This window comes from Oryctolagus cuniculus, chromosome 12 (assembly GCF_051225735.1).
Source record: "Oryctolagus cuniculus isolate XC-2025 breed Fujian yellow rabbit chromosome 12, ASM5122573v1, whole genome shotgun sequence".
Taxonomy (NCBI): Eukaryota; Metazoa; Chordata; class Mammalia; order Lagomorpha; family Leporidae; genus Oryctolagus; species Oryctolagus cuniculus.
The window spans coordinates 72,804,134-72,830,593 of record NC_142878.1 but is presented as its reverse complement, the minus strand read 5'-3'; the positions used below and the strand labels follow the sequence as shown (position 1 = coordinate 72,830,593).

General features: G+C 39.8%; 1 protein-coding gene across 5 annotated transcripts in view; it reads left to right on the top strand.

Moving 5' to 3' along the window:
- The window catches only part of ATP8B4 (ATPase phospholipid transporting 8B4 (putative)), a 259,760-nt gene extending 234,209 nt beyond the window's left edge, over window positions 1–25,551 (top strand). For all 5 annotated transcript variants that reach the window (XM_051822381.3, XM_051822379.3, XM_051822380.3 and 2 more), the window contains 3 exons: window positions 8,163–8,301; window positions 11,100–11,230; window positions 22,732–25,551. In XM_051822381.3, the coding sequence (XP_051678341.3) occupies window positions 8,163–8,301; window positions 11,100–11,230; window positions 22,732–23,013 (552 nt within the window). In that variant the 3' untranslated portion in view covers window positions 23,014–25,551. The remainder of the gene's footprint in view (window positions 1–8,162; window positions 8,302–11,099; window positions 11,231–22,731) is intronic.
- The last annotated feature ends 909 nt before the right edge of the window (window positions 25,552–26,460 follow it).

Below are 26,460 nucleotides of genomic sequence, written 5' to 3'. Positions count from 1 at the left end.
CAAAGGCAGTAAGAAGGATTTGGTTGAGGTATTCGACCATTCCTACTGTCCAAGTTACAAGCTTGTCTTACTCTGTGTGACCAAAGAAGGCCTAGCTTTGGTGGTAGCCTTCAGAAACCTATGTCACTATTACCACAAGTGATCTCATGCATTAGACTGTTCATAATGCCACTATGCACAGTAGGCATTATTGTCATTCTCTACAGATGAAGCCCAGAGAGGTTAAGTGACTTCCTTGAAGTCACGTAGTATATCCTAGAGCTACTAATCTGTCTTATTCCACTGTTGTCTGGCACAAAGTATTCTATTCTGTGGGGAGACTGGTTAAGATGCAATTTTTTTTTTTTTGACAGGCAGAGTTAGTGAGAGCAAGAGAGACAGAGAGAAAGGTCTTCCTTCCATTGGTTCACCCTCCAAATGGCTGCTACGGCCGGTGCGCTGCGCTGATCTGAAGCCAGAGGAGGTGTTGGCACAAGAGTTGGGCTGGCTGTTTGTATAAGCCATGCTTAAGATGCATCTTAAAATCAGCTCCAGCTGTGAAGTTGTTGACCCTTATATCCCCTTCATTTTCTGGGCAAGGAAGCACACTAATGGCCCAGATGACCCTCAGCACCTTTTCTTAATGACTATCCTGGTGTGTAATGTCATGCATACACATACGGCCTTCTGTCTGAATTTGCATACTACCACCTACTAAACTCCCTGTAATTCCTCTGCATTTGGTTGACTTCTCCATGTCATTCCTTTTGTCTCTCCCCACTTTTCTCTCTCTCTTTCTCACTGACCCTCTCATCTCTTGGTACAGAATCTCTCAGAAGTGGTGCTTCTATCTTCCCAGATAAATAGAGAAAAGGTAAAAATTGTCTCAATCATACCAGGATTTTCTAAAAAGGTATTGGAACTTCATCTCAAAGTTCCCTACATTCATAAACTTCCTCCAAGGCTCTGTAACTAATTTTGTATTCATATTAATTTTAAAGTACTCCTCTCAATTGTAGAAGATTTTGGTTCCACAAAACCCACATAGGCTCCTGCTCCCTACTCATCCCTAAGCCTTCTGTTACCCATTACACTACTTACAATCAAAAGTCTATCAAAGAAGTGTTGTCTTTGAATATCTTCATTAAACAACTCATTAAAACTTTTCTTTAAAAAGTCCTGTTTACTTCCTAACTATCTTCTTCCCTCATTTATATATACCATCATATTTCATCAGTGGAGATGATTGTTGCTCTGTGTCTTGTCACTTCTTCATCTCCAAATGGTGGGTGAGGTCATGGCAGAGGATGGCTCTTAGCCTTCGACTAGGACTCAGGAGACCTTCAGTCACCAAATAGAAGAGTATATTGGGGGGCATTGAAGAGATATGCCTTTGTATTCTCCAAGGCATTATCTTTTTATGTAAACATTTATTTATCCATTTGAAAGGGAGACTTACATAAAGAGAGTTTATTTATATATATATACTATATATATATATACACACACACACAGAATGAGAATGAGAATGAGAATGAATGAGAATGAATCAATCTTCCATCTGCTGGTTCACTCCCCAAATGGCTGCAACAGCTGGGGTTTGGCCAGGCTGAAAGCAGGAACCTGGAACTCTATCTGGGTCTCCCACACGGATATCAGGGGCCCAAGCACTTGGGCCATCTTCTACTGCTTTTCCAGGGGCATTAGCAGGGAGCTAGATCTGAAGTGGAGTAGCAGAAACCCAAACTGGTACTCATATGAGATGCCAGCATTACAGGTGGCAACTTAACCTGCTGTGCCCCAGTGCCAGCCTCCAGCTGCACATTTTCTGTGATGATGTGTCCCTTTTCTTTCCTTAGGACTGAGGTTCCAAATTCTTTAGGAATGACAATGAGGTCATCATGCTAGGATCATTCTTTCTGCTCAGTAGAGAAAGCCCTACTTGCCTAGTTTTAAGATGACTTTTGCCAATGTTTACTCAAGATGAATCTTCCCATACCTGAATAATAAGGGGGAAAGAAATTAGAATGGGTCAAGAGCATTGACCCCACCCCCCAGCACTATCACTAACTGCCCACATTGGGTTAGAGCGACCTGTGTTTAGGGCTGAACCTACAGTCCTCTGAGACAGGTGGTCTGGAAGTAGACTAGGGACTTCCACTTAAGTGAAAGGAGCAGATCATCAGAGCCATGGTGGTCCCCTTCATCTGAGCAGTCTGAGTTCCTCTCTTTAGCTAGAAAAGCTTGTGAAATTCAATCTCTGTGTAATCTACCCCCATCTTAAACTTTTATTTGGCCTTACTCTGTGTGACCAAAGAAGGCCTAGCTTTGGTGGTAGCCTTCAGAAACCTATGTCACTATTACCACAAGTGATCTCATGCATTAGACTGTTCATAATGCCACTGTGCACAGTAGGCATTATTGTTCTTCTCTACAGATGAAGCCCAGAGAGGTTAAGTGACTTCCTTGAAGTCACGTAGTATATCCTAGAGCTACTAATCTGTCTTATTCCACTGTTGCCTGGCACAAAGTATTCTATTCTGTGGGGAGACTGGTTAAGATGCAATTTTTTTTTTGACAGGCAGAGTTAGTGAGAGCGAGAGAGACAGAGAGAAAGGTCTTCCTTCCGTTGGTTCACCCTCCAAATGGCCGCTACGGCCGATGCGCTGCGCTGATCCAAAGCCAGGAGCCAGGTGCTTCCTCCTGGTCTCCTATGCGGGTGCAGGGACCAAACACTTGGGCCATCCTCCACTGCACTCCCGGGCCACAGCAGAGAGCTGGACTGGAAGAGGGGCAACCGGGACAGAATCTGGCGCCCAACCAGAACTAGAACCCAGGGTGCCAGCGCTGCAGGTGGAGGATCAGCCAAGTGTGCTGTGGCGCCGGCCTTAAGATGCAATTTTTTAGGAAATCTGAAAACAAAGCATACATTGAGCGTAAAGGAACATGTTAGATACTGTCCCAATCACCGGGACAACCTCATTAGCTCATGCAATTCTTTTCATAGTCTTATAAATCACGAGCACTATTGCCACAGATGAGGAAATAGACTTGGCAGCAGGGCTAAGTGACTGCCTAAGTCACATGGAACGTGGTCGGCCTCCTGAAGAACACAGTCTGCTGATTCTAGAGGGCCAGCTCCAAAGCCACGTGGGCCTCTCCACACACACAGCAGTTACAGGTATGCTCACCCCCTCTCTCTTCAGTGAGGAGCTACCTAGCACAGCACGTCAGCCTGAAGGTACACGGGAGGGACTCTGTAAGAGATGACAAACTCACAGGTCTTTGCTTCCTTGTTAAGATTTCATCTTGAGGAATATACAGATTCCCAGTCCCAAAGGTCATTTTAGTCCAACTCTTTGAGGAAGGTTATGACTTCTTATCTCTAGGAAGCCCTGAGAATGTTTCTTTTACCATAGAATTCTTGGACCTCAGTATGCAAATGATCGTAGTCACTGAAGCTCAGCGATTTTGGCTTTGAACAAAAATTGCTGTCTTTAAAATATGGAATAAGATTCAGGAATTTTGTGAATAAACTCATATTGACAACAGCATTAATATCCCTTCCTCACTGTTCAACCTTGATTCTACATTGTGGCAACAACAGCCTTGAAATCCATGGTCTAGTGTTACAGTTATAAATCCTCGGTCCTGCTGATGCTGCAGGCCATACTTGGGTAGTTCTACTTCCTTTAAGTATCAGTTCTTACAGTCATTTGAATTATAAAATGTTCCTTTTAACATTTCAAACAACAAAGTATTTAAAATGAAATATATCATCTTCCTTTCCTCCCTTTCTTTACTATTATGATTTGATAGCTTAAATCCTTCCATATTTTTTTCTTTGCTTGAACACACACAATTCAGCAAAAGGTGTCATAATTGTGCATATTATTCTATAATATGATATTCTCACTTAACTAGATATTCTAGAAGCTTTCCAAATTAACACCTTCACATCTATCAATTTTTTAATAGCTACACAGAATTTTATAATATGAATATTCAATAATTTATCAATCCTCTTAAGATATTTTTTATTGATGCAATATTACAATGCATACATTATGTATATTTTATGTGCAAAGTCAGATAAATCCCTAGAAATGAGATTTATAGGTTCAGAACTTGTAATTTTTTTAGAGACTTATTTGAAAGAGTTCGAGAAAGAGAGGGAGAACAGAGAGAGAAAGAGATCTTCCATCTGCTGGGTCACTCCTCAAATGTCCACAGGGCCTGGGGCTGGACTGAGCCAGAGCTAGTAGCCAGGAGTTTCTTCTAGGTCTCCTACATGGGTGCAGGGGCCCAAACATCTGGACCACCTTGTGCCTCTTTCCCAGCAGGGAGCTGGACTGGAAGTGGAGCAACTGGGACATGAACCGGCATCCATGTGGGATAGCAGTGTCGCAGGTGGCAGCTTAACCCACTATGCCAACAATGCTGGCCCTAAAACTCCTACTTTTTTACCCATCTGCTGGGTGAAGATATTTTACTGTTTTCATTGCTAGATCAGAGAATAGGCACATTTTAAATTTTCATAAATATTGCTCTAATACTTCCCAAAAAATGATTATAGTTACAAATAGCAGGTTTGTTTTTTTTTTTTAAGCAAAAAGTTTTATTAGAAGCTGCTGTGTAGCTCCAGAGTTTTCCAGAGGTCAAGTGTACTGGGGAGAACCTCAGCTAGATACAATGCCAAGGGGAGCAACCCGAACCACATGTCTGCGTAGCTGTAGTGGAAACACTGCTGTTACCATCTCTTACGGCTTGGTTTTGGTCACAGTAGGGACTGGGTGCCAAACACTGAGAGAGGTGTCCTAAAGTTAGCCATAGTGATTATGATTCTTATCAAGTTCCTGTATTTCAAGGAGATTTTAGCTTACGTAAATCAAGGCAATATTATTTGCTACATACAAGTTCCTGACTTAGTTTTTCTTTGTAGCTTTTTCATGATTAAAAAATATTAATTTAAGCTTCATTTTTTAATGTTACTTTTGTTTCTCTTGTTTCTCTATTTGTCTTTCCCTAATATGCAGTCTGAGCCAATCCCTTCATGCCCATTTATTTCTTATTTCATTCTACTAGTTTTGTTCCTTTGATAAGGGAATTGAAGCTACTCATTTTTTGGTAATAATATATACTTAATCTTTTTTTCAGTAATTTTTATTTTAAATTTTTAGTGGACACACACACACACACACACAATCGATTGCTTATCCACTGGTTCACTCCCCAGATGCCCATGACGTTGAGGGCTAGGTCAGACTGAAGCCAGGAGCCAGGAACTCAATTTGAGTTCCTGTGAATGGCCGGGACCCAACAAAAGTCATCATCTGTTGCCTCCTAGGGTACGCATTAGTAGAAATTAGGAGTATAGCAGGGACTTGAACCCAGGCACTCCGAAATCAGTTGTGAGCATCCCAAGTGGCATCATAAAGCTATGCCAACTGCCTGATATGTTTAAAATTACTTTGATTGCATTTGGTTATATTTTTGTGTTTTTTCATTTTTATACTTAGATGCATTAATTGTCATTTAAAAATATTCTATTTCTCATGAATGATTTATTTACTTTATTGTATTTCTATTTTTACTAGTAATTTCTCACAATTATAATAGTATTTTAAATTGTTATGTTTATATTTTTATCTTAAAATTCCATAATAATTATGTATTTCATTCAAATATCCTGTTCTAATTCCTTCTGCATGTACCTCCAATTAAACAGTTTTGTAAATATTTTATTTTACTTGTCCTTCCATGTCCCTGTTCCCATTCTCAACTCTTATGTGCTAATAATTTAGACTTTAGTTACAGGATGTTATTAAATACTCCTTCAACATATGTTTTCACTGATCAAAAATTCTTTCTAAATTAATACTGCAGCTCATAGTCACATTATTACTCATTTAGAACTAAGTATAAATTTACAAGAATCACTGCTTACCACTATTTTTGTGCTCTGTGTTTTGCTTTTTTGAAGTCTTGGTTATAATTTTTATTTGCAGTAATATTCTTGAGTAATTTGTTCAGAAAGAGCATTTAGATGTGACACTTTTGAGCTCAAAGCTTTCTTTCTGTTTTTATATTTAAATAATGTGTCTGATGGGTATAGGATTCTTGAGTTGGAGCCTCTTTCTTCAGGAATTCCGTCATTGTTCCAATATCTCCAAGTTTCACTGTGGAGGTTGGATGTTCCATTGATACCTTTATTTAGAAGCGTGAGTTCTTTATCCTTGCACTTCACAAATGTCACCAAAGTGTGTCTTCCTTCCTTAACTTGCCTGGGGTGTGGAAGCACTCTCAGTCTGAAAAGCTATGGTAGCTGTTATCACAGAGCAGTTTTCTTGGGTCATTTCTTTGTTACTTCCCTATTCTTTTTTCTCTTTCTAGAATACCATTAATTGTATATTGTGCTCATAGATCTGATGTCTATGGATTTGCCATCCATATTTCATGTGTTTTTGCACATGGTTTCCATTTCATCAAGTTTTGGTTCTCTGTTGTGAGATACTATTTCCATTTGTTTATTCCAGATATTAATTCAGTTCTCATCAGTGACTATTCTTATTTGGTTTCTCTATTAAATTTTAAAATCCAAAAATAGTGGTTTTTATTTCAGATTTTTTTTTCTGTGATCTAATTGCATATCCTTGAGATCTTATTACATTTTTTTTTGGTTGTAATACTTGTCTGTCTCGTCTATTAGTTCTGCTTCAATAGAAGTCACCTGTTCTTGATTTTTAGCTGAGTTATTTTAAATGGGTTATTTGCCTACTCCTACACAAACAGGTCAGGCTATCATTGTCTCTTGATGGTAATGAGCTGACAGTGATGGAAGGTCGAACTGTAGATTTTTGTTTAATGTCTGGGCAGCCAAATGAACCACAAAGCCAATACCTCTTTGGCAAGACAAAGATGACCTCTTAAAAACAGAAAGGGCTTGTCCTTTTCTATTCTCAGTTCACATCCCAGGATGTGAGCATCCTTTTAAAAGGACAATAGGGGCCACTGCTGTGGCATAGTAGATTAAGCCTCCAACGGCATCCCATGTGGGTGCTGGTTCATGTCCTGGATGCTCCACTTCTGATCCTCCACTTCCTGCTAATGTACCTGGGAAAGCAGTGGGAGATGGTCCAAGTGCTTGGGCCCTTGCATCCATGTTGGAGACCCAGAAGAACCTCCTGGCTTCAGATCGGCCCAACTCTAGTTGTCGTTGTAGCTATTTGGGGAGTGAACCAGTGTATAGAAGACCTTTCTCTCTGTCACTCTCTCTCCGTCTGTAACTCTATCTCTCAAATAAATAAACAAAACGAAAGTAAATCAGAAGTGGGAAGAGGTAGTGTGTCTCCACATGTTGAAAGGGATCTGTTTACTGTTCAGGCAGGGCCTTCTTAGGCAGAAAAGAAACTTGTGATCTTGCCCCAGGCTCTACTAGAAATACAAGCACTCTCCTAGATTTGGACCACTTCGGACTCTGAGAGGCAAATAATACTAGAACCTACTTTTTTCCCTCTGGAGAACTCAAGGGTTCACATTTACCAGTGGTTTCCTTGACTGTCTAACACCAGACCACTATTCTTTTAGCTGAGCTGCTACAAGTTACTGGAAGGGAGAAGGGTCTGTGAACATGCTCCAAGGCCACTACAAATTCCAGTTTCTAATGTTTACACAAAAAGAGATTAAGAACTTTGTTGTTATTTGATCGATTTAAGAGATAGGATCATCAAAATGAATTAGAATATTGATGTAAAGAATAACACGCATATGTAAAAACAGACGTGAAAATTCATGTATATATATATATTATAAAATTCACAGTTGTCATGCTATAAAAATATTTTTTCCAATAGAAAACTTTTGGGAGCAATTTGGAAAGTAACTTTAAAATTATAACCTATTTTGCTTTCTCTTTTGCACAAAAGGAATTTAACATTTTTTTAACATCTAACCCAAACTTGGCAGATGTAATGCTTGCATATATAGGTTCTTACACTGTCTATCAGGACTATCCAGTTAAATCAGAACCCCGTGTTTATGCAGAAAGTGAGGATGCTTGTTACTGGCTTGCTAGCTAGGTAGGTGCAACCTTCCTGTCACAGAGCAATTCTGGGGAAACATCACTTGGCAAATGATGTTCTTGAAATCCCTACAGATGTTTCTGCATTTTCTCTTATTTACAGATGGCCTTGGATACCAGTTACTGGACTATCATTAATCATGTCTTCATCTGGGGCAGCATTGTCACTTATTTCTGCATTTTGTTTACAACACACAGTAATGGCATGTTTGGCGTCTTCCCAAATCAGTTTCCCTTTGTTGGTGAGTCCTGTGGTCTAGTGGGCTGTCTAATTAACTTCTTTTTATATGTATTGGATGAGGCTGTGGATGATCAATGATCTTTTTTCTAAGAACTGATTGATCTATCTGAAGTTTTCTACACTTGAAAGGGGAGCCAAGGAATAGTTTCTGCTGTCTCTACCCAGTGCACAAGAATCACTAATGATAGCAGCTTATAAGTTCTCAATAGTTTAGATGCATTAGACTAACTTCTTGCAAATACACTGGGTCTATCAGAAATCCTGTCAAATTTTCATAAGTGATAGAAGAGAAATAAATACAAGATGCTCCCTTTTATGCCATATTATCACCAATTTCTCAAAGTACAATACTGTAGAACTTATTTGCATTTAGATGAGGAAGAAATAATGTATAATTTAAAGCCTTCTAAAAATTGCTGGACATTAATTCGTAAATGGCATAAAGGGTAGGCAATTGTAGTTATGGAGCTTGCACTTGAACCCTGACTCTCTAACTTAAAAGTGTGATGCTGGGAATGTTTCTTCTTTTTTCAAAGCCTCAGGCTCTTTAATTATGAACTAAGGATATTAATAGTTCCAATTTTTGTAGAAATTTTATGAGTGTTAAATGAAATATTACACATAAAATATTAAAATGTATATGCTACATAGCATGTTTTCTGTAAATGTTAACTGATGATGGTGACTATTGTTCAAGCAAATGTGGCTTGATTATTGGTTGGAGACATTGCAGAGAAATTTGAACATCATATGGGTAGCACTGAACCCCCTACAATCCTTTCACTTTGAGATTCTATTACTCTACAAAGAGTATACATCTAGCCAGTGTGCAGAGTACACTACCATTGCACTCTATATTTCAAAATGATTTCCAGTCAAGGCTACTAAGCTTTGCACAAGAGGGCTATTACTATACTTTCCCAGAAATTTTGAAATCTCTAATGTGTGTGAGATAAGTTGGTAACAGCAATTTTTTGAGCTCATCTCCACAAACAAGAAAAGAGATGTATGGTGACAACCTTTTTGAGCTCAATCATACAAAATTGAATTTTGCATCTATACTCAGTTGAGTAATTCACTCTAGAAAAATGATTCTTGGAAGACTGATTCATGGAGGAAAAAAATAGGACCAATGCTAAGGATAGACATTCTACTGATAAAAAGGCACCCGAAAGTATAATTCCATTTGACTTCACACATACACTTAAGAATATTGTTCTTCCATACATAAAGAATATTGTTCTTTAGCTTTGCCTTTTCCTACATGTATGCAGAAATCTTTAAATTGTAGCTATCATATTTAATAGATAATGTTAATACTTTGTTTACCAAAGGATTCTAATGATGTAGATACATGTTGGTTATAAGTAAGATTAAGAAAGGAAAACTATTTTTAATTTTTTGATTGTTAAATCAGAAAGTTCCTTGCATTGACTGCAAGACTTCCTGTCCTCAGACAGCATTCTAATGTGTACCAAGAGAGTGGAGTGTCTCCACTGTAGAAAGTAATTTATGTAGGGACCACTCTCTTTATCTAAGCACATGCTTTTCCAGGAATTAATTACTAAGCTCCAATGAGACTTTTCAAAAATTAGAACAACATTGGGGTTTAAGAAAAAAAAATTTTCCTTAGTAGCCAGCAGCAAGCAAGAGTGTGGTTTTAAAGTGAAGCTTGTTTTTTCCAGCCATGCCTGGAGGCACTGAGTTTCAAGGAGCTCAAAGAGACATTTAATTTTTAAGTCAAATTTGTTTCTGCCCATGGCCGAAGACAACTGGAATCTGCTGCTCTTTGGTAGGCAGATTGTGTGCTCTAATGCCAGAAAAAGTAGACATAACAATAAGCAGCCAACCCCTTGTACTTAAGGCCCATTTGAATGGTGTTAACACTGAGTACTGAGAGAGGGGACCTAGATAATTTGGAGTAGCATGATAAATTCTTAGAGAATGAACAAGGATAAAGATTCATTTTGGTGAAAGAAGTAGGGTTGGCATCTTCCCCTGGAATGTATCTGTCTGTTGTACCGACCCTCATTGCCTTGTTTAAACTCCCACCTCTCATACTTTGATGTTTCTTTAAAGTAAGGAAGCGGGTGTCAGGCTTGGAAATGAGTTTCAGTGTCCTGTGGCCCTATTATGTTGGATGGCCGCATCAGCAGTACCCCATCCCCCTCCCCCCACCTTCCAAAGGGAGATGTTCCATTCAGTGATGCCTCTCTGTTCTCCTTGGAATCTGGAGTACCTCATAACCAAGTTAACATCAAAGAGAAAGAAAATCCCTTTGAGGCAGGTTTTCTGGGACCATTGCCTGGAATTTAAGTTTGGCCCTGCAGTAGATAAAGCTCACCTTTCATAAAAAGTTGGCATAGTCAGTCAACAAGATCGTTATTTGAGATTTTCCCTGCATCCAGGACATTTATTGTGTAATTTGACATGATGGTTTCTAGTCGAGGGTCCCTGAAGGTAAATGTGCCTTTTAAAAATTATGGCTGCTTTATAGCCAAGAAGTCATAAGACGAGATGAGGGAATTGTGTTTCATGAGTGAAGCTGGACAGAAACTGGATTAGAGAATGCTTGGCTCAGGTTGGCCATGCCAAGCAGTTTCTAAGAGTTATCTTAGCACTTTTTTCTTCTCTTATCACCTTTGAGCATACCATATACTTGGGGTGGGTATACTCAATTGTCCTCCATTGGTAGTTCAAAAACTCATCCCTCAAAAAGATATTACAGAAACAAAGAAACTACTAATTTATAATTCAGTTCTATATATAACCTCAGTATACACTTCTCTCTAATAATAGGAAATGTATGGCATTCCTTGACCCAGAAGTGCATCTGGCTTGTTATTCTCTTAACAACAGTGGCTTCAGTTATGCCAGTGGTGATGTTCAGATTCTTGAAGGTGGATTTATACCCAACCCGGAGCGATCAGGTAGGTCGCAGCACTGATGAGTGCTTGGAAACTGGTTCATGGCTCTTGGAATGGTGTCTGCTTTTATGTGATTGAAAGCCCAGGGAAAGACTAATGAAGTTCCCATGAGCAAATGCCAATAGATGCCTGGCATCACATCACTGTAAATAGGACTGCCCACATCTTAAATGTACTAGTCTTGGGTATCATTGAAGAAAAGCATCGAGACTAAATGGGGGTGGGGAATCATGAAATACAAGTTAAGTTGGGTATGTTTAAAAGTTGCCTTTTTAAAAGACAAGCTACAGGGAAAATTATTGACTTGCAGGCAAGTACAGGGTACAGTAAAAGAGAAAGAAGCAAGGTAAGCACAAACAGGGCTCTAAATTTTATAGAATATAATAGATTCAGAAACATGGGGAAATATTGCCTTCTGAATGGAGTTTAAAAGGGAATGGAAGTGTGGAGCTGGCATTATGGTACGGTGAGTGAAGCCACTGCCTTTGACGCCAGTATCCCATATGAGCACTGGTTTGCATCCTGGCTGATTCACTTCCAATCCACCTCTATACTAATGTGTTTGAGAAGGCAGTGGAAGATGGTCCAAGTGCTTGGACCCCTGCCATCCATGTAGAAGACCTGGAGGGAGTTCAGGCTCCTGGCTTCAGTCTGGCACAGCCCTGTCCATTTGGGGAGTGAACCAACATACCTAAGATCTGTCTCTCCCTCTACCTTTCAAATTAAATTAAGTAAAATTGTGGGGCCGGCGTAATGGCACAGTGGGTTAAAGCCCTGGCCTGAAGCACCGGCATCCCATATGGGCACTGGTTCTAGTTCTGGCTTCTCCTCTTCTGATCCAACTCTCTGCTATGGCCTAGGAAAGCAGCAGAAAATGGCCCAAGTCCTTGGGCCCCTGCACCCACATGGGAGACCGGAGGAAGCTCCTGGCTATAGATCAGCACAGCTCTGGTTTTGCGGCCATCTGGGGAGTGAACCAGCAGATGGAAGATCTCTCTCTCTGTCTCTACCTCTCTGTAACTCTTTCAAAGAGATAAAATAAATCTCTAAAAAATACGTAAAATTTTTTAAAAGGTAAAGGAAACATGATGGATGGATTGGAAAATGTAAAGTTAGAAGGAAAAGGATGAACAGATTATAGAAATACATAAACCAATGAAGTAACAGAACTTACCTTGGTATTTCATGGGAAGAGGAGTGCAAGCAAGCAAGACAAACTTGGGTTAGGTCAAGACCCAGCTAAAGGAGAGATAGAGAAAAAGAGGAGGCATGAATCTGTAGCCATATCATGAGCAGGGGGTACAATTTAACAGAGTGAGTGGAACCAGACCAGGAATGTGAACAGAGGTAGCACTTCTCTCATCATCATTTCCCTTGCATTCTGAGGCCAAAAGAGGAAAAGTTTCTTTCTGAAAGGGCTCAGGGAATCCCTTGTCATGTCCATCCCTTCTTGTTGGCTCCCTGAGCTCATCTTTTTTTTCTTTTATTTAATAAATATAAATTTCAAAAGTACAACTTTTGATTATAGTGGTTTTCCCCCCAATAACCTCCCTCCCTCCCACAAACCATCCCATCTCCTATTCCCTCTACCATCCCATTCTTCATTAAGATTCATTTTCAATTATCTTTATATACAGAAGATCAACTTAGTATATACTAAGTAAAGATTTTTTTAAAATTTTTTTGCCAGGCAGAGTGGACAGTGAGAGAGAGAGACAGAGAGAAAGGTCTTCCTTTGCCGTTGGTTCACCCTCCAATGGCCGCTGCGGCCGGCACACTGCGACCGGCGCACCGCGCTGATCCGATGGCAGGAGCCAGGTGCTTCTCCTGGTCTCCCATGGGGTGCAGGGCCCAAGTACTTGGGCCATCCTCCACTGCACTCCCTGGCCACAGCAGAAAGCTGGCCTGGAAGAGGGGCAACCGGGACAGAATCCGGCGCCCCGACTGGGACTAGAACCTGGTGTGCCAGCGCCGCAAGGCAGAGGATTAGCCTAGTGAGCCACAGCACTGGCCAAGTAAAGATTTCAACAGTTTGCACCCACACAGACACAAAGTATAAAGTACTATTTGAATACTAGTTTTTACCATTAATTTGCATAGTAAAACACATTAAGGACAGAGATCCTACATGTGGAGTTATTACACAGTGACTCCCGTTGTTGATTTAATAACTGACACTCTTATTTATGACGTCAGTAATCAACCAGGCTCTTCTCATGAGCTGCCAAGCCTATGGAAGCCTCTTGAGTTCACAAACTCCAATCTTATTAGACAAAGCCATAGTCAAAGTAGAAGTTCTCTCCTCCCTTCAGAGAAATGTACCTCCTTCTTTGATGGCCTGTTCTTTCCACTGGGATCTCACTTGCAGAGATCTTTCATTTCGTTGTTTGTTTGTTTGTTTGTTTTTGCCACAGTGTCTTGGCTTTCCATGCCTGAGAAACTCTCATGGGCTTTTTAACCAGATCTGAATGTCTTAAGGGCTGATTCTTAGGCCAGAGTGCTGTTTAGGACATCTGCCATTCTATGAGTCTGCTGTGTATCCCGCTTCCCATGTTGGATCATTCTCTCCTTTTTAATTCTATCTGTGGGGCCGGTGCCATGGCTCACTTGGTTACTCCTTACTGGCATCCCATATGGGCACTGGGTTCTAGTCCCAGTTGCTCCTCTTCCAGTCCAGCTCTCTGATGTGGCCCAGGAAGGCAGTGGATGATGGCCCAAGTGCTTGGGCCCCTGCGCCGGCATGGGAGACCAGGAGGAAGCACCTGGCTCCTGGCTTCAGATTGGTGTAGCTCCAGCTGTAGTGGCCATTTGGGGGGTGAACAAATGGAAGGAAGACCTTGCTATCTGTCAAATAAATAAAAACTAAAAAAAAAATTATATCAGTTATTATTACCAGACACTGGTCTTGTTTATGTGATCCCTTTGACATTTATTACTATCTTTATGATCAATTATGAACTTAAACTGATCACTTTGACTAGTAAGATGGCATTGGTACATGCCAACTTAATGGGATTTGAAATCCCATGGCACATTGCTAGATCTACCGTTAAGGGTAAGTTTGAGTAAGCATGTGCTGAACTGTACATCTCCTCCCTCTCTTATTCCCACTCTTATTTTTAACAGGATCAATTTTCAGTTAAATTTAAACACCAACAATAATTTTGTGTTAATTAAAGAGTTCAACCAATGGTATTAAGTAGAACAAGAATATGCTAAAAGAAATAAAATAGTAAGCTGTTCCTTGACAGTCAGGACAAGGGCTGCTCAAATCATTGTTTCTCATAGTGTCCGTTTGACTTCTACAGGTTTCTTTTTAGGTGCTCAGTTAGTTGTCACAGATCAGGGAGAACACGTGATATTTGTCCCTTACGTACTGGCTTATTTCACTCAGCATGATGTTTTCCAGATTCCTTCATTTTGCTGCAAATGACTGGATTTAATTTTCTTTTTCTTACTGCTGTATAGTATTCTATAGAGTACATTATCCCATAATTTCTTTTTTTATTTGACAAGTAGTTATAGACAGTGAGAGAGAGAGGCAGAGAGAAAGGTCTTCCTTCCATTGGTGTACTCTCCAAATTGCTGCCACGGCCGATGCTGCGCTGATCCAAAGACAGGAGCCAGGTGCTTCTTCCTGGTCTTCCATGGGTTTGCAGAGCAAGCACTTGGGCCATCCTCCACTGCCTTCCTGGGCCACAGCAGAGAGCTGGACTGGAAGAGGAGCAGCGGGGACTAGAACACAGTGCCCTTATGGGAATCTGGTGCCGCAGGCGGAGGATTAACTTAGTGAGACATGGCACTGTCCCCTCATAATTTTTTTATCCAGTCTTCTGTTGATGGGAATTCAGGTTGATTCCATATCATAGCTATTGTAAATTGAGCTGCAATAAACATTGAGGTGCAGACAGCTCTTTATTTGCTGATTTAATTTCCTTTGGGTAAATTCCAAGGAGTGGAATGGGTGGGTCGTGTGTTAGGGCTATATTCAGGTTTCTGAGGAAACTGTCTTCCATAGTGGCTTTACCAATTTACATACCCACCAACAGTGGATTAGTGTGACTTTTCCCCACATCCTCGCCAGTATCTGTTGTTAGCTGATTTCTGTATGTAAGCCATTCTAACCGGGGTGAGGTGAAACCTCATTGTGGTTTTGATTTGCATTTCCCTGATGGATAGTGATCTTGAACATTTTTTCATGTGTCTGTTGGCCATTTGGATTTCCACTTTTGAAAAATGTCTATTTAGTTCCTTGGACCATCTCTTAAGTGGGTTGTTTGTTTTGTTGTGGTAGAGTTTCTTGATCTCTTTGTAGATCCTGGTTATTAATCCTTTATTGGTTGCATAATTTGAAAAATTTTTTCCCATTCTGTCAGTTTCCTACTCACTTTACTGTTTCTTTTGCAGTACAGAAACTTCTCAATTTGATGTAATCCCAATTGTTAATTCTGGCTTTGACTGCCTGTGCCTCTGGGGTCTTTTCCAAGAAATCTTTGCCTGTGCCAATATCTTGAAGGGTTTCTCCAATGTTCTCTAATAATTTGATAATGTTGGGTCATAGGTTTAGATCTTTATTCCATGTTGAGTGGATTTTTGTGTAAAAAGTGTAAGGTAGGGGTCTTGCTTTATGCTTTTGCATGTGGAAATCCAGTTTTCCCAGCACCATTTGTTGAAGAGACTGTCCTTGCTTTAGAAATGGTTTTAGATCCTTGATCAAATATAAGTTGGCTGTAGATGTTTGGGTTGATTTCTGGTGCTTCTATTCTGTTCCATTGGTCTATCCATCTGTTTCTGTAACAGTACTATACTGTTTTGATTATAACTGCCCTGTAGCGAGTCTTGAAATCTGGTATTGTGATGCCTCTGGCTTTGTTTTTGTGTACAGTATCGCTATGTCTGAGGTCTCCTGTGCCTCCATGTGAATATCAATATCATTTTTTCCAGATCTCAGAAGAATGTCTTTGGTATTTTGATTGGTATTGCATTGAATATATAAATTGCTTTTTGGAGAATGGACATTTTGATGATATTGATTCTTCCAATCCATGAGCATGGAAGATTTTTCCATTTGTCCTCTTCTATTACTTTCTTCATGGTTTTGTAATTCACATAGTAGAGATCTTCAACGTCCTTGGTTAAGTTGATTCCAAGGTATTTGATTGTTTTTGTAGCTATTTTGAATGGAATTGATCTTAGCAGTTTTTTCTCAGCCATGACATTGCCTGTGTATGCAAAGGCTGTTGATTTTTGTGCATTGATTTTATATCCTGCTACTTTGCCAAATTATTCTGTGAGTTCCAATATTCTCTTGGTAGAGTACTTTGATCCCTTAAATAAAGAATTATATCGTCTGCAAAGAGGGTTAGTTTGACTTCCTCCTTCCCAATTTGTTATCCCTTTAATTTATTTTTCTTGCCTAATGGCTCTGGCTAAAACTTCCAGAACTATATTGAATAGCAGTGGTAAGAGTGGGCATCCCTGTCTGATACCAGATCTCCGGGGAAATGCTTCAAACTTTTCCCCATTCAATAGGATGTTGGCCATGAGTTTTTCATAAATTGCTTGGGTTGTATTGAGGAATGTTCCTTCTATACCTAATTTGCTTAGAGTTTTCATCATGAAAGGGTGTTGTATTTTATCGAATGCTTTCTCAGCATCTATTTATATAATCATATGGTTTTTCTTCTGCAGTTTGTTAATGTGGTGTATCACATTGATTGATTTGGGAACGTTGAACCATCTCTGCATACCAGGGATAAATCCCACCTGGTCTGGGTGGGTGATCTTTCTGATGTGTTGTTGCATTCTACTGGCTAGAATTTTATTAAGGATTTTTGCATCTATGTTCATTAGGGAAATTGTTCTGTAATTCTCTTTCTCTGCTACATCTTTTTCAGGTTTAGGAATTAAGGTGGTGCTGGCTTCATAGAAAGAAATTGGGAGGATTCCCTCTTTTTTGATTGTTCTGAATAGTTTGAGAAGAATTGGAGTTAGTTCTTTAAATGGTAGAATTCAGCAGTGAATCCATCTGGTCCTGGGTTTTCCTTTTTTTGGGAAGGGCTTTATTACTGCTTCAATTTCTGACTCAGTTATGGGTCTGTTTAGGTTTTCTGTGTGTTAATGGTTCAATTTAGGTAGGTTGTATGTGTCCAGGAATCTATCCATTTCTGACAGAGTTCCCAGTTTGTTGGCATACAACTCTTTGTAGTAATTTCTGATGACTCTCTATTTCTGTGGTGTCTGTTGTTACATTCTTTTTTTTTTTCAATCTCTGATTTTATTGATTTGGGTCTTCTCTCTCCTGTTAACACTGCTTTTGTTGTATCCCATAAGTTTTGATATGTTGTATTGTTATCTTCCTTTGCTCCCAGGAAGTTTTTTTCTTTTGATTTCTTCTATTACCCATTGTTCATTCAGGAGCATATTGTTTAGTCTCCATGTGTTTGCATATGCTCTAGGGATTTCTGAGTTGCCAATTTCCAGCTTCATTCCATTGTGGTCTGAGAGGATGCATGGTATGATTCTAATTCTTTTGAATTTGCTGAGACTTGTTTTATGGCCTAGTATGTGGTTAATCCTAGAGGAAGTTCCATGCACTGCTGAGAAGAATGTGTATTCTTTAAGTGTAGGATGAAAAGATCTGTAGATATCTGTTAGATCTATTTGGTCTATAGTGTCAATTAAATCTGTTGTTTCCTTGTTGATCTTCTGTCTGGCTGATCTGTGCATTGCTGAAAGTGGAGCATTGAAGTACCCCAATACTACTGTATTGTAGTCTAAGACTCCCTTTAAGTCCCTTAACATATCTTTTAAATAGATGGTTCCCTTTAGTTAGGTGCATATACATTTATAATAGTTACAACTTCCTTTTGAATTGATTCCCTAATCATTATATTTTGCCCTTCTTTGTCTCTCTTAACAGTTTTTGTGTTAAAGTTAATTTTGTCTGATATTAAGATGGCTACACCAGCTCTTTTTTGGTTTCTGTTGGCATGGAATATCATTTTCCAAACTTTCACTTTCAGTCTGCATGTACCTTCATTGGAAAGATGTGTTTCTTGTAAGCAGCAAATAGATGGGTTTTGTTTTTCAATCCATTCAGCCAGTCTGTGTCTTTTAACTGGAGAGTTGAGGTCATTTACGTTCAGTGTGACTATGATAAGTAGTGACTTTGCCTTGCCATTTTCCCAAAGGTATTTCTAATATATGCTTTGAACTTTCTGTGATCTTTTACTGGGAGATTTTCTTCCTTTACCTTCTTTCATATTGATGGCTGTGTTTCTGTGTGTAACACATCTTTAAGCATCTTTTACAGGGCTGGACGAGTGGTGACAAGTTCTTTCAATTTCTGTTTGCTATGAAAGATCTTTATTTCACCTTTATTCACAAATGAGAGCTTTGCAGGGTGTAATTATCTGGGATTGCAGTTTTTTTCTCTTAGTACTTGGGCTTTATCTTGCAATTCCCTCCTAGCCTGCAGGGTTTCTGAAGAGAAGTCTGCTGTGAGTCTAATTGGAGATCCTCTGAGAGTGATCTGATGTTTCTCTCTTGCACATTTTAGAATCTTGTCTTCATGTTTCAATGTGGTGAGTTTGATTACAATATGTCATGGTGAGAATCTTTTCTCGTCATGTTTATTGGGAGTTCTGTGTGCTTCCTGTACTTAGATGTCTCTTTCTTTCTCCAAACCTGGGAATTTTTCTGCTAGTATCTCACTAAAAAGGCCATATAATCCTTTCTCTCTCCCTGCCTTCAGGAAATTCCTAGAACCTGAATGTTGGGTTTTTCAATAGTATCCTGTAGAATCCCAACAGTATTTTTTAGATTTCTGATTTCCTCTTCTTCTCTGGTTTGACTGTATACTTTCCTGTGCTCTGTCTTCTAAGTCCAATATTCTCTCTTCTCCTTCACTGATTCTGTTTTTAAGGCTCTTAACTGCATTTTTTGTTTGTTCTATTGAATTTTTCATTTCATTTTGATTTCTCTTCACTATCTCAATTTCATGTTCTATTGAATTCCTCATTTCATTTTGATTCCTCCTTAAGATTTCATTTTCATTCATGTCCTGCATGGATTTCAGTAGTTCATGTGTTTGTTTTTCATTACTACTAAATATTCTTATCAATTTTTTTGAGTTTCATTTCTTTCATTTCTTCTATCTTGTCTTCATAATCTTGTATTGAAGGGTCATGTTCTTTTGGGAATGTCATGTTGTCTTCCTTACTTTTGTTTCCTCAGTTTTTTTTTTAACTTTTATTTAGTAAATATAAATTTCCAAAGTACAGTTTATGGATTACAATGCCCCCCCCCCCATAATTTCCCTCCCACTCGCACCCCTCCCATCTCCCACTCCCGCTCCCATTCCATTCACATCAAGATTCATTTTCAATTATCTTTATATAGAGATCGATTAGTATATATTAAGTAAATATTTCATCAGTTTGCACCCACACAGAACATAAAGTATAAAATACTGTTTGAGTACTAGTTATAGCATTAATTCACAGTGGACAACACATTAAGGACAGAGATCCTACATGTGGAGTTATTACACAGTGACTCATGTTGTTGAGTAAACAATTTGACACTCTTGTTTATGGTGTCTGTAATCTCCCTAGGCTCTAGTCATGAGTTGCCAAGGCTATGGAAACCTTTTGTGTTCGCCAACTTTGATCTTATTCAGACAAGGTCATAGTCAAAGTGGAAGTTCTCTCCTCCCTTCAGAGAAATGTACCTCCTTCTTTGATGGCCTGTTCTTTCCACTGGGATCTCACTTGCAGAGATCTTTCTTTTTTTTTTTTTTTTTGCCACAGTGTCTTGGCTTTCCATGCCTGAGAAACTCTCATGGGCTTTTTAGCCAGATCTGAATGTCTTAAGGGTTGATTCTGAGGCCAGAGTGCTGTTTAGGACATCTGCCATTCTATGAGTCTGCTGTGTATCCCGCTTCCCATGTTGGATCATTCTCTCTCTTTTTTATTCTATCAGTTAGTATTAGCAGACACTAGTCTTGTTTGTGTGATCCCTTTGACTCTTAGACCTATCAGTGTTATCAATTGTGAACAGAAATTGAGCACTTGGACTAGTGAGATGGCATTGGTATCTGCCACCCTGATGGGATTGAATTGGAATCCCCTGGCACATTTGTAACTCTGTTGTATTTGTTGTTTGGCATTTTTTCCCACTGTGTTGGCTTTTCTCATTGTAATATGACTCTAGGTAAGTGGACTGTCTGCTTTCAGTGAATCTCTAGAGGCTTGTGGTGGGTGTGGCCAGAGAGCTCTGTTCACTTCTTCAGAGTTAAGGGTGTGCCTAAAGTGACACCAGGTTTGGCATAGTAAATTTTCTCTCTCTCTCTCTCTCTTTTTTTTTTTTTTTTTTTTTTGGACAGGCAGAGTGGACAGTGAGAGACAGAGAGAAAGGTCTTCCTTTGCCATTGGTTCACCCTCGAATGGCCGCCGCATCCCGCTGATCTGAAGGCAGGAGCCAGGTGCTTCTCCTGGTCTCCATGGGGTGCAGGGCCCAAGCACTTGGACCATCCTCCACTGCACTCCCGGGCCACAGCAGAGAGCTGGCCTGGAAGAGGGGCAACCAGGACAGAATCCTGTGCCCCCCACCCCAGTGTGCACGGCGCCGGCCCCTCTTTGTTTTAATTAGAAGGGAAGTAATTCTGCTCAGCTGAGCTCTTCTTCTCAGTGGTGTTTAGTGCCTGAGCGCTAGCCTCAGTGGGTATAATATTAGTCTGCTCTGTCCCAAGGACCATACAAAGTGTCTGTGCAGTCCTCCATGTAAGCTCAGATTCCCCTGCAATGTCTCTCACTGGGTTCCCAGGGCTGCCTTAGCTTGTGATGTCTCCCACCGAGACTATTCAAGTCTCAGCCGCTCTGTGAGTTCTCCCATATACCCTCAGTTTATTTTTTTTCGCAGTCCCGGTTCAGAAGCTTCACACATTCACTAGGTTTCAGCCACCTGTTACTATTCCCCACCAGAGTCAGGTTTCTCTGCTCAGCTAATTGCTGGGTGCAGCCCCGAGCTGGCACAGCTGTTACCTATGTCCAAAATGGTGCCTGCTCTATTGGCTCATATGCCTATGTAAGGTGAGTGGAGAGAGAGAATTGTGTCCATACCACCCCTTTTATTTTTTCTCTCTTCTAGTTAGGCTGGTGTACTTTCCCCCACGTGGTTTCAAGCCTCATTCCCTCTAGGCTCTTCCTGCAGCTATTCTGCCAGTGTCTCAGGCCATTGCCGTCTCATCTCACCTCACTTTCCAGCACTGGTGTGGAAGCTCTCAGCAGCTAGAGTTCCAAGCCCTCCACGTAGGTATACCATGTCCCTGTAATTACAGAAGAGTTTCCTCTGCTGTTTTTTCCCTAACTCTTCCCTGAGACTACACTATCTCCACTTTTATTAAACTATCTTCTCCTGGACTATCAGTAAGCTCCCTCCTTAGTCTGCCATCTTGGAACCACCCCTTCCTGAGCTCATCTTAATATATACCCAGGAACTGAAGTAAGGAAGATGGGCTCATTTTTCCTATCCTAAGTCTGACTCTAATTTCTGCTTAGAGGTTCTCTCCTAACACAAATGTCAGAATCTGAGTAATTTCCAAATCACAGAATACAGTTGCTTATACCAAACCTCAGGTCTTTTTCTCCTCAACCTGACCTAGAAATAACAGAATCCACCCAAATGACATTGAGTCCTTCAAAAGGCTATGTAACAAGCAAATAAACAACAATCAAAACCCTCAAAGACTCATGCTATTTTTATCTACCCCAAGAGTTTAACACTTTTGGACTCTCATTTTCTAAATTTTCTCCTAGTCTAGTTACTGTTGGCCAGGGATCCAGAAAGGTGTGGGGGCCTGGCAAGGAGGAAGAGTGGGACTAAAAAATGTTATGATGAGTTAGGAAACCTTTCTGCAACACAACTATGATCCTCTACCATCAAGCTGTCTGAGATGAGGTGATGATAAAATTGGCCTATTTATTGTTCACCTACTAGTCAGTCTCTCTCTCTCTAACGACTGATTTATTTACTTAAGAGGCAGAGTTACAGAGAGAGGGAGCGACAGAGAGAGAGGTCTTCCATGAGCTGGGCTGATATGGAGCCAGGAAGTTCTTCTGGATCTCCCACACAGGTTCAGAGGTCCAAGCACTTGGACCATCTTCCAACTGCTTTCCTAGGCACATTAGTAGGGAGCTGGATCAGAAGTGGAACAGCCGGGACTCGAACTGGCACTCATACGGGATGCCAGTAGCGCAGGCAGATGCTTAAACTACTATGCCACAGTGCCAGCCTCTTCAGTCTTTCAATAGGAATAAAAACTGATGAGTATGAACTTTTAGGTGGAAATTTTCTTGGTTTTAGTTTTAAGACTTCTTTTGTAGTAAAGGTGAATGTTTGTAAAATGAAAGCGTTGTTGGTTAACAAAAACACACAAAGTGGCTCGCTGCCTGTAGTCCATCATTTGGATGCTTCATCTCACCTGTGTCTGTTCTTTTTAGATTCGCCAGCAGCAGAGGACTGAAAAGAAGGCAAGGCCCAGGAGGAGCCAAAGATCACACACCCGCAGGTCAAGCTCAAGAAGATCTGGCTATGCTTTTGCTCACCAAGAGGGCTATGGAAAGCTTATCACATCTGGAAAAAATATGCGAGTGCAAAGTCCACCCCCACCAACAGGGTTGGAAAAGACACTGTATAATAGCACTAGCAGAATTGAAGATTTATGTAAGAAAACCACAGACACAGTGAGTAGCTTAGGCCAGGACAGAACAGTGCAACTGTGAGTCAGGATGAATTTGAATCATGAAATTATCTCTTCCCTTCAGCTGGAGCTTCAATTCAGCTGGCCCAGAGTTTGGGATCAGAGGCGAGTGGCGAGGCAGATTGCTTCATTTAAATCTGTGGCAGACAGTGGCCAATGCTTGCCAAATAGCCCTGTGATTTCCAGGAAGCCAGGCCAGGTGATCTCTGCTAATGTGTGATTTGGTGGACAAAACCCTCACAGTACAAGCGCATTTTTTTTTTTTATTCAACCTTGATACCAATTTACCTGAACTTGAGAATCTTATTTATGGAGAAAAACTCATAAATCCACATAAACACTGAATGGACTCTCAGATGGAAAAAGGGTGCATTCCAAAGGCATACTCACATATCTGAACTGAAAAGCATGCTTGTCAACAGATGTACATGTTTATGTGAGAGAAGCCTTTCCCAAGACAGACTGTCAAGATCTGAAGTGTATACTATGGTGCTTTTGAACTAAATGGCATGTCATTGTAGTCCTGATAGCTACTCAGGACAAAGATCACTTTCATGCCTGAAGAAAAGTATGTTGGTATTCTTTGTTTTAATTTATTATTTTTTTTTACTAGAGACAAAGAAGACTATACATCTATACAGGGAGCTAGGCTGGTAATTGGTCATTTATTCAAGAAATTCTCAGAGTGACATGTAGAGATATATTCATGAAATGTCAAAGAGAATTTCTCTAGTAAATATTCTTAATACTTTACAATGACTTACATAGCAAACTCAATAGTAATTTGCTAAGTATCACCCAGAACCATTAATGGAATCAGCCAACCAGTGGAATTTCACACTTTAATGGTAGTGTTTCATATATTCATTGGGAAAATACTTTTCACATTTCTAATTTTAAAAGCTTCAGAATTGAAATCAAGTAAATTAATAAACTATCTCTTTGATAACTATTTAAATATGCAGGGATTGGTCTTTCAGATTTAGCTACTTTTGATACACAGTTGTCTTGTATATAATTTAAATGTGTAGAACTTCGTAGAGGAGGTTTGTTTTTTGAGATGTGCCAGCCCAAATGTTCAGTTCACAAGTGAGTCAGCAGGGTATTTGCTGTAAAAAGATCCAGGAAGATCTGGGTTTAAATCCCAGCTCTGTTACATGTTACCTCTATATACTTGCACAGATATTGTGCCTTCTCTGAGACTCTGTTTCTTCCTCTATAAAATGAGGATGTATTAACTACCTCCTGTGGTTGTTCGGTGTTTATCAAAGCACAGATTCTCCAAACATTGAAAATATAGTTTTCCTATAAATAAATAAGTTAAATTCTAATCAACCCAGCATCAGAATAACAGAGTCCTTTGAAGAGAATATGAAGAATGAGAATTTAAGTGATCAATGGCAAAGGCCTTAATGAAATGAGATTGCTAAGTCAGTTATAAAACTGGTAGTGTCCTATAGGGAAATAAAAGTATAACTGTAGAGGTATATTTCTCTTTCAGGAAGCAAAGTCAGTCATCATACTTTATCAGTTTTCCACAAATCAACTCTTAACTTGACAAAGTTGTTAATCTGATCCCTATTGAATTATTACTCGAAGTTACATTTCCCAGGATAGTCAGGGAACCTTTGATAAGTAATGGCCTAGTGTGATACTAATAAGTCACAATCTTTTTTTTTTTTTGTCTTAACCTCTAAGTCTTGGATTTTTTGAATGCAATCAAATGATATAACATGTATACAAGAACCTAATATAGTGCTTCAACCATAAGAAATTCTTATAAAGATTTTCCCATGGAACTGGCACTGTGGTGTAGTTGGTAAAGCTGCTGCTGGCTGCAGTGCCAGCACCCCATATGGGCACGGTTCGAGATCTGGCTGCTCCTTTTCCCATCCAGCTCTCTGCTGTGGCTTGGGAAAACAATAGAAAATGGCCCAAGTCCTTGGGCCCCTGCACCTGCATGGGTGACTGGGAAGAAGCTCTTGGCTCCTGGCTTTGGATCAGCACAGCTCAAGCTGTTGCGGTCAACTGGGGAATGAACCAGCAGGTGGAAGACCTCATTCTCTCGCTACCTCTGCATCTCTGTAACTCTACCTTTCAAATAAATAAATAAAGAAATATTTTAAAAAATGATTTCCCCATTTTCCATACATGCCTACCTGCCTAGACTTACCCAGATGTTAATTTTCCATGTCACTAGTTTCACTGTGTTTGCTCACTTTTTGTGACGTTTTAAAAAATTTGAGCTGTTAGTAAATGTTTTCTACTACTGATGTCTGATGTTTTGCCTCTTCTTTATTGGGAATTCACCGGGGGGAATTTTTGTTACATTAGTGCATTGCATTTTTTTCTCCTCTCTTTTGTATGTCTAAGAAATATATATGTAATATTATTAGCTTTGGAGTCAAGTATAAAATGAACAAATTGGATACATGTGTAAGGGTCGGGAAAGATTAGAAATTGTTGAATTTTATAAATTCAATTAAAATTTTAGTATATGTGCTGCCAAAGTGAACATAATAAATTTGATTAAAATTAAATAAGGCTCTTTATAAACAAATAGTGTACATGATTATTGGGAAACATGTTATCAGCTAACTATGAGATCACCCAGTGCAAGATCATTCAATTACAAGTGCAAGAGATTGTTTTGAACCGAAGATGAAAAGTTTGAAGAGTGGCTGGTGGCAGTGGGACCAGGAGGTAATAAAATTTAAATTTTACCTAAAAGTTATCAGATTTAGAAAAATATTTTTTTCTAGATCCCAGACTTAAGTTGGAAACTTGTATTTTTCATGTCTTAATCTTCATTTTGAGGTATTGTAGGTAATCACAAATCATCTGCCTCCAGGTGTACGTCTCTATGGGGGAGAGACAGAGGTCTGAAGAAAGCGAGAGAGAGAAGGTGAGAAGGAAGGAATAGCAAGGTACAAAAGAGTTGCCTATTACACATTTCTTGAGGTGATGTGACTGCATTTGAGATTCAAATAACAGAACCTTCCTTACATTCTGTGTGAAATCAAAGTCTTACTGGAAGAGGGATAGGATCTCTGGCTTCTCATCACCCTATTGCTACTGATTTGTATGAGCTGGGCCATTTCAGCCAATGTCTCTGGACCTTAAAATCTCATCCATCAATGCAGGAATTGGATAAGATGGTCTCAGTGAACTTTTCTCTTGTGCCCATTCTGTGAGCTGTTGTTATTGTTGTAGGGATGGGGTAGAGGTGTGTGTGAGGGAGTTAGGAGAGAGAGGAGAGATTGAACTGGATGCTTTCTTGTGGTCAAAGCCTGGCTCTAGCACTGATTCTTATTTCTCTAAAACAACCCCTGGAATACTGCCCTCTCTGGCTGTCTCTTAGTTTATCACAAAGGTGTCAGGCTTGTGATCGGGCTTTGCCTGGGCCAAAGAACTATACCCAGTTTCTTGCTAAGAATTTATCAAGATATTTCTACACTTTCCTTGCCTC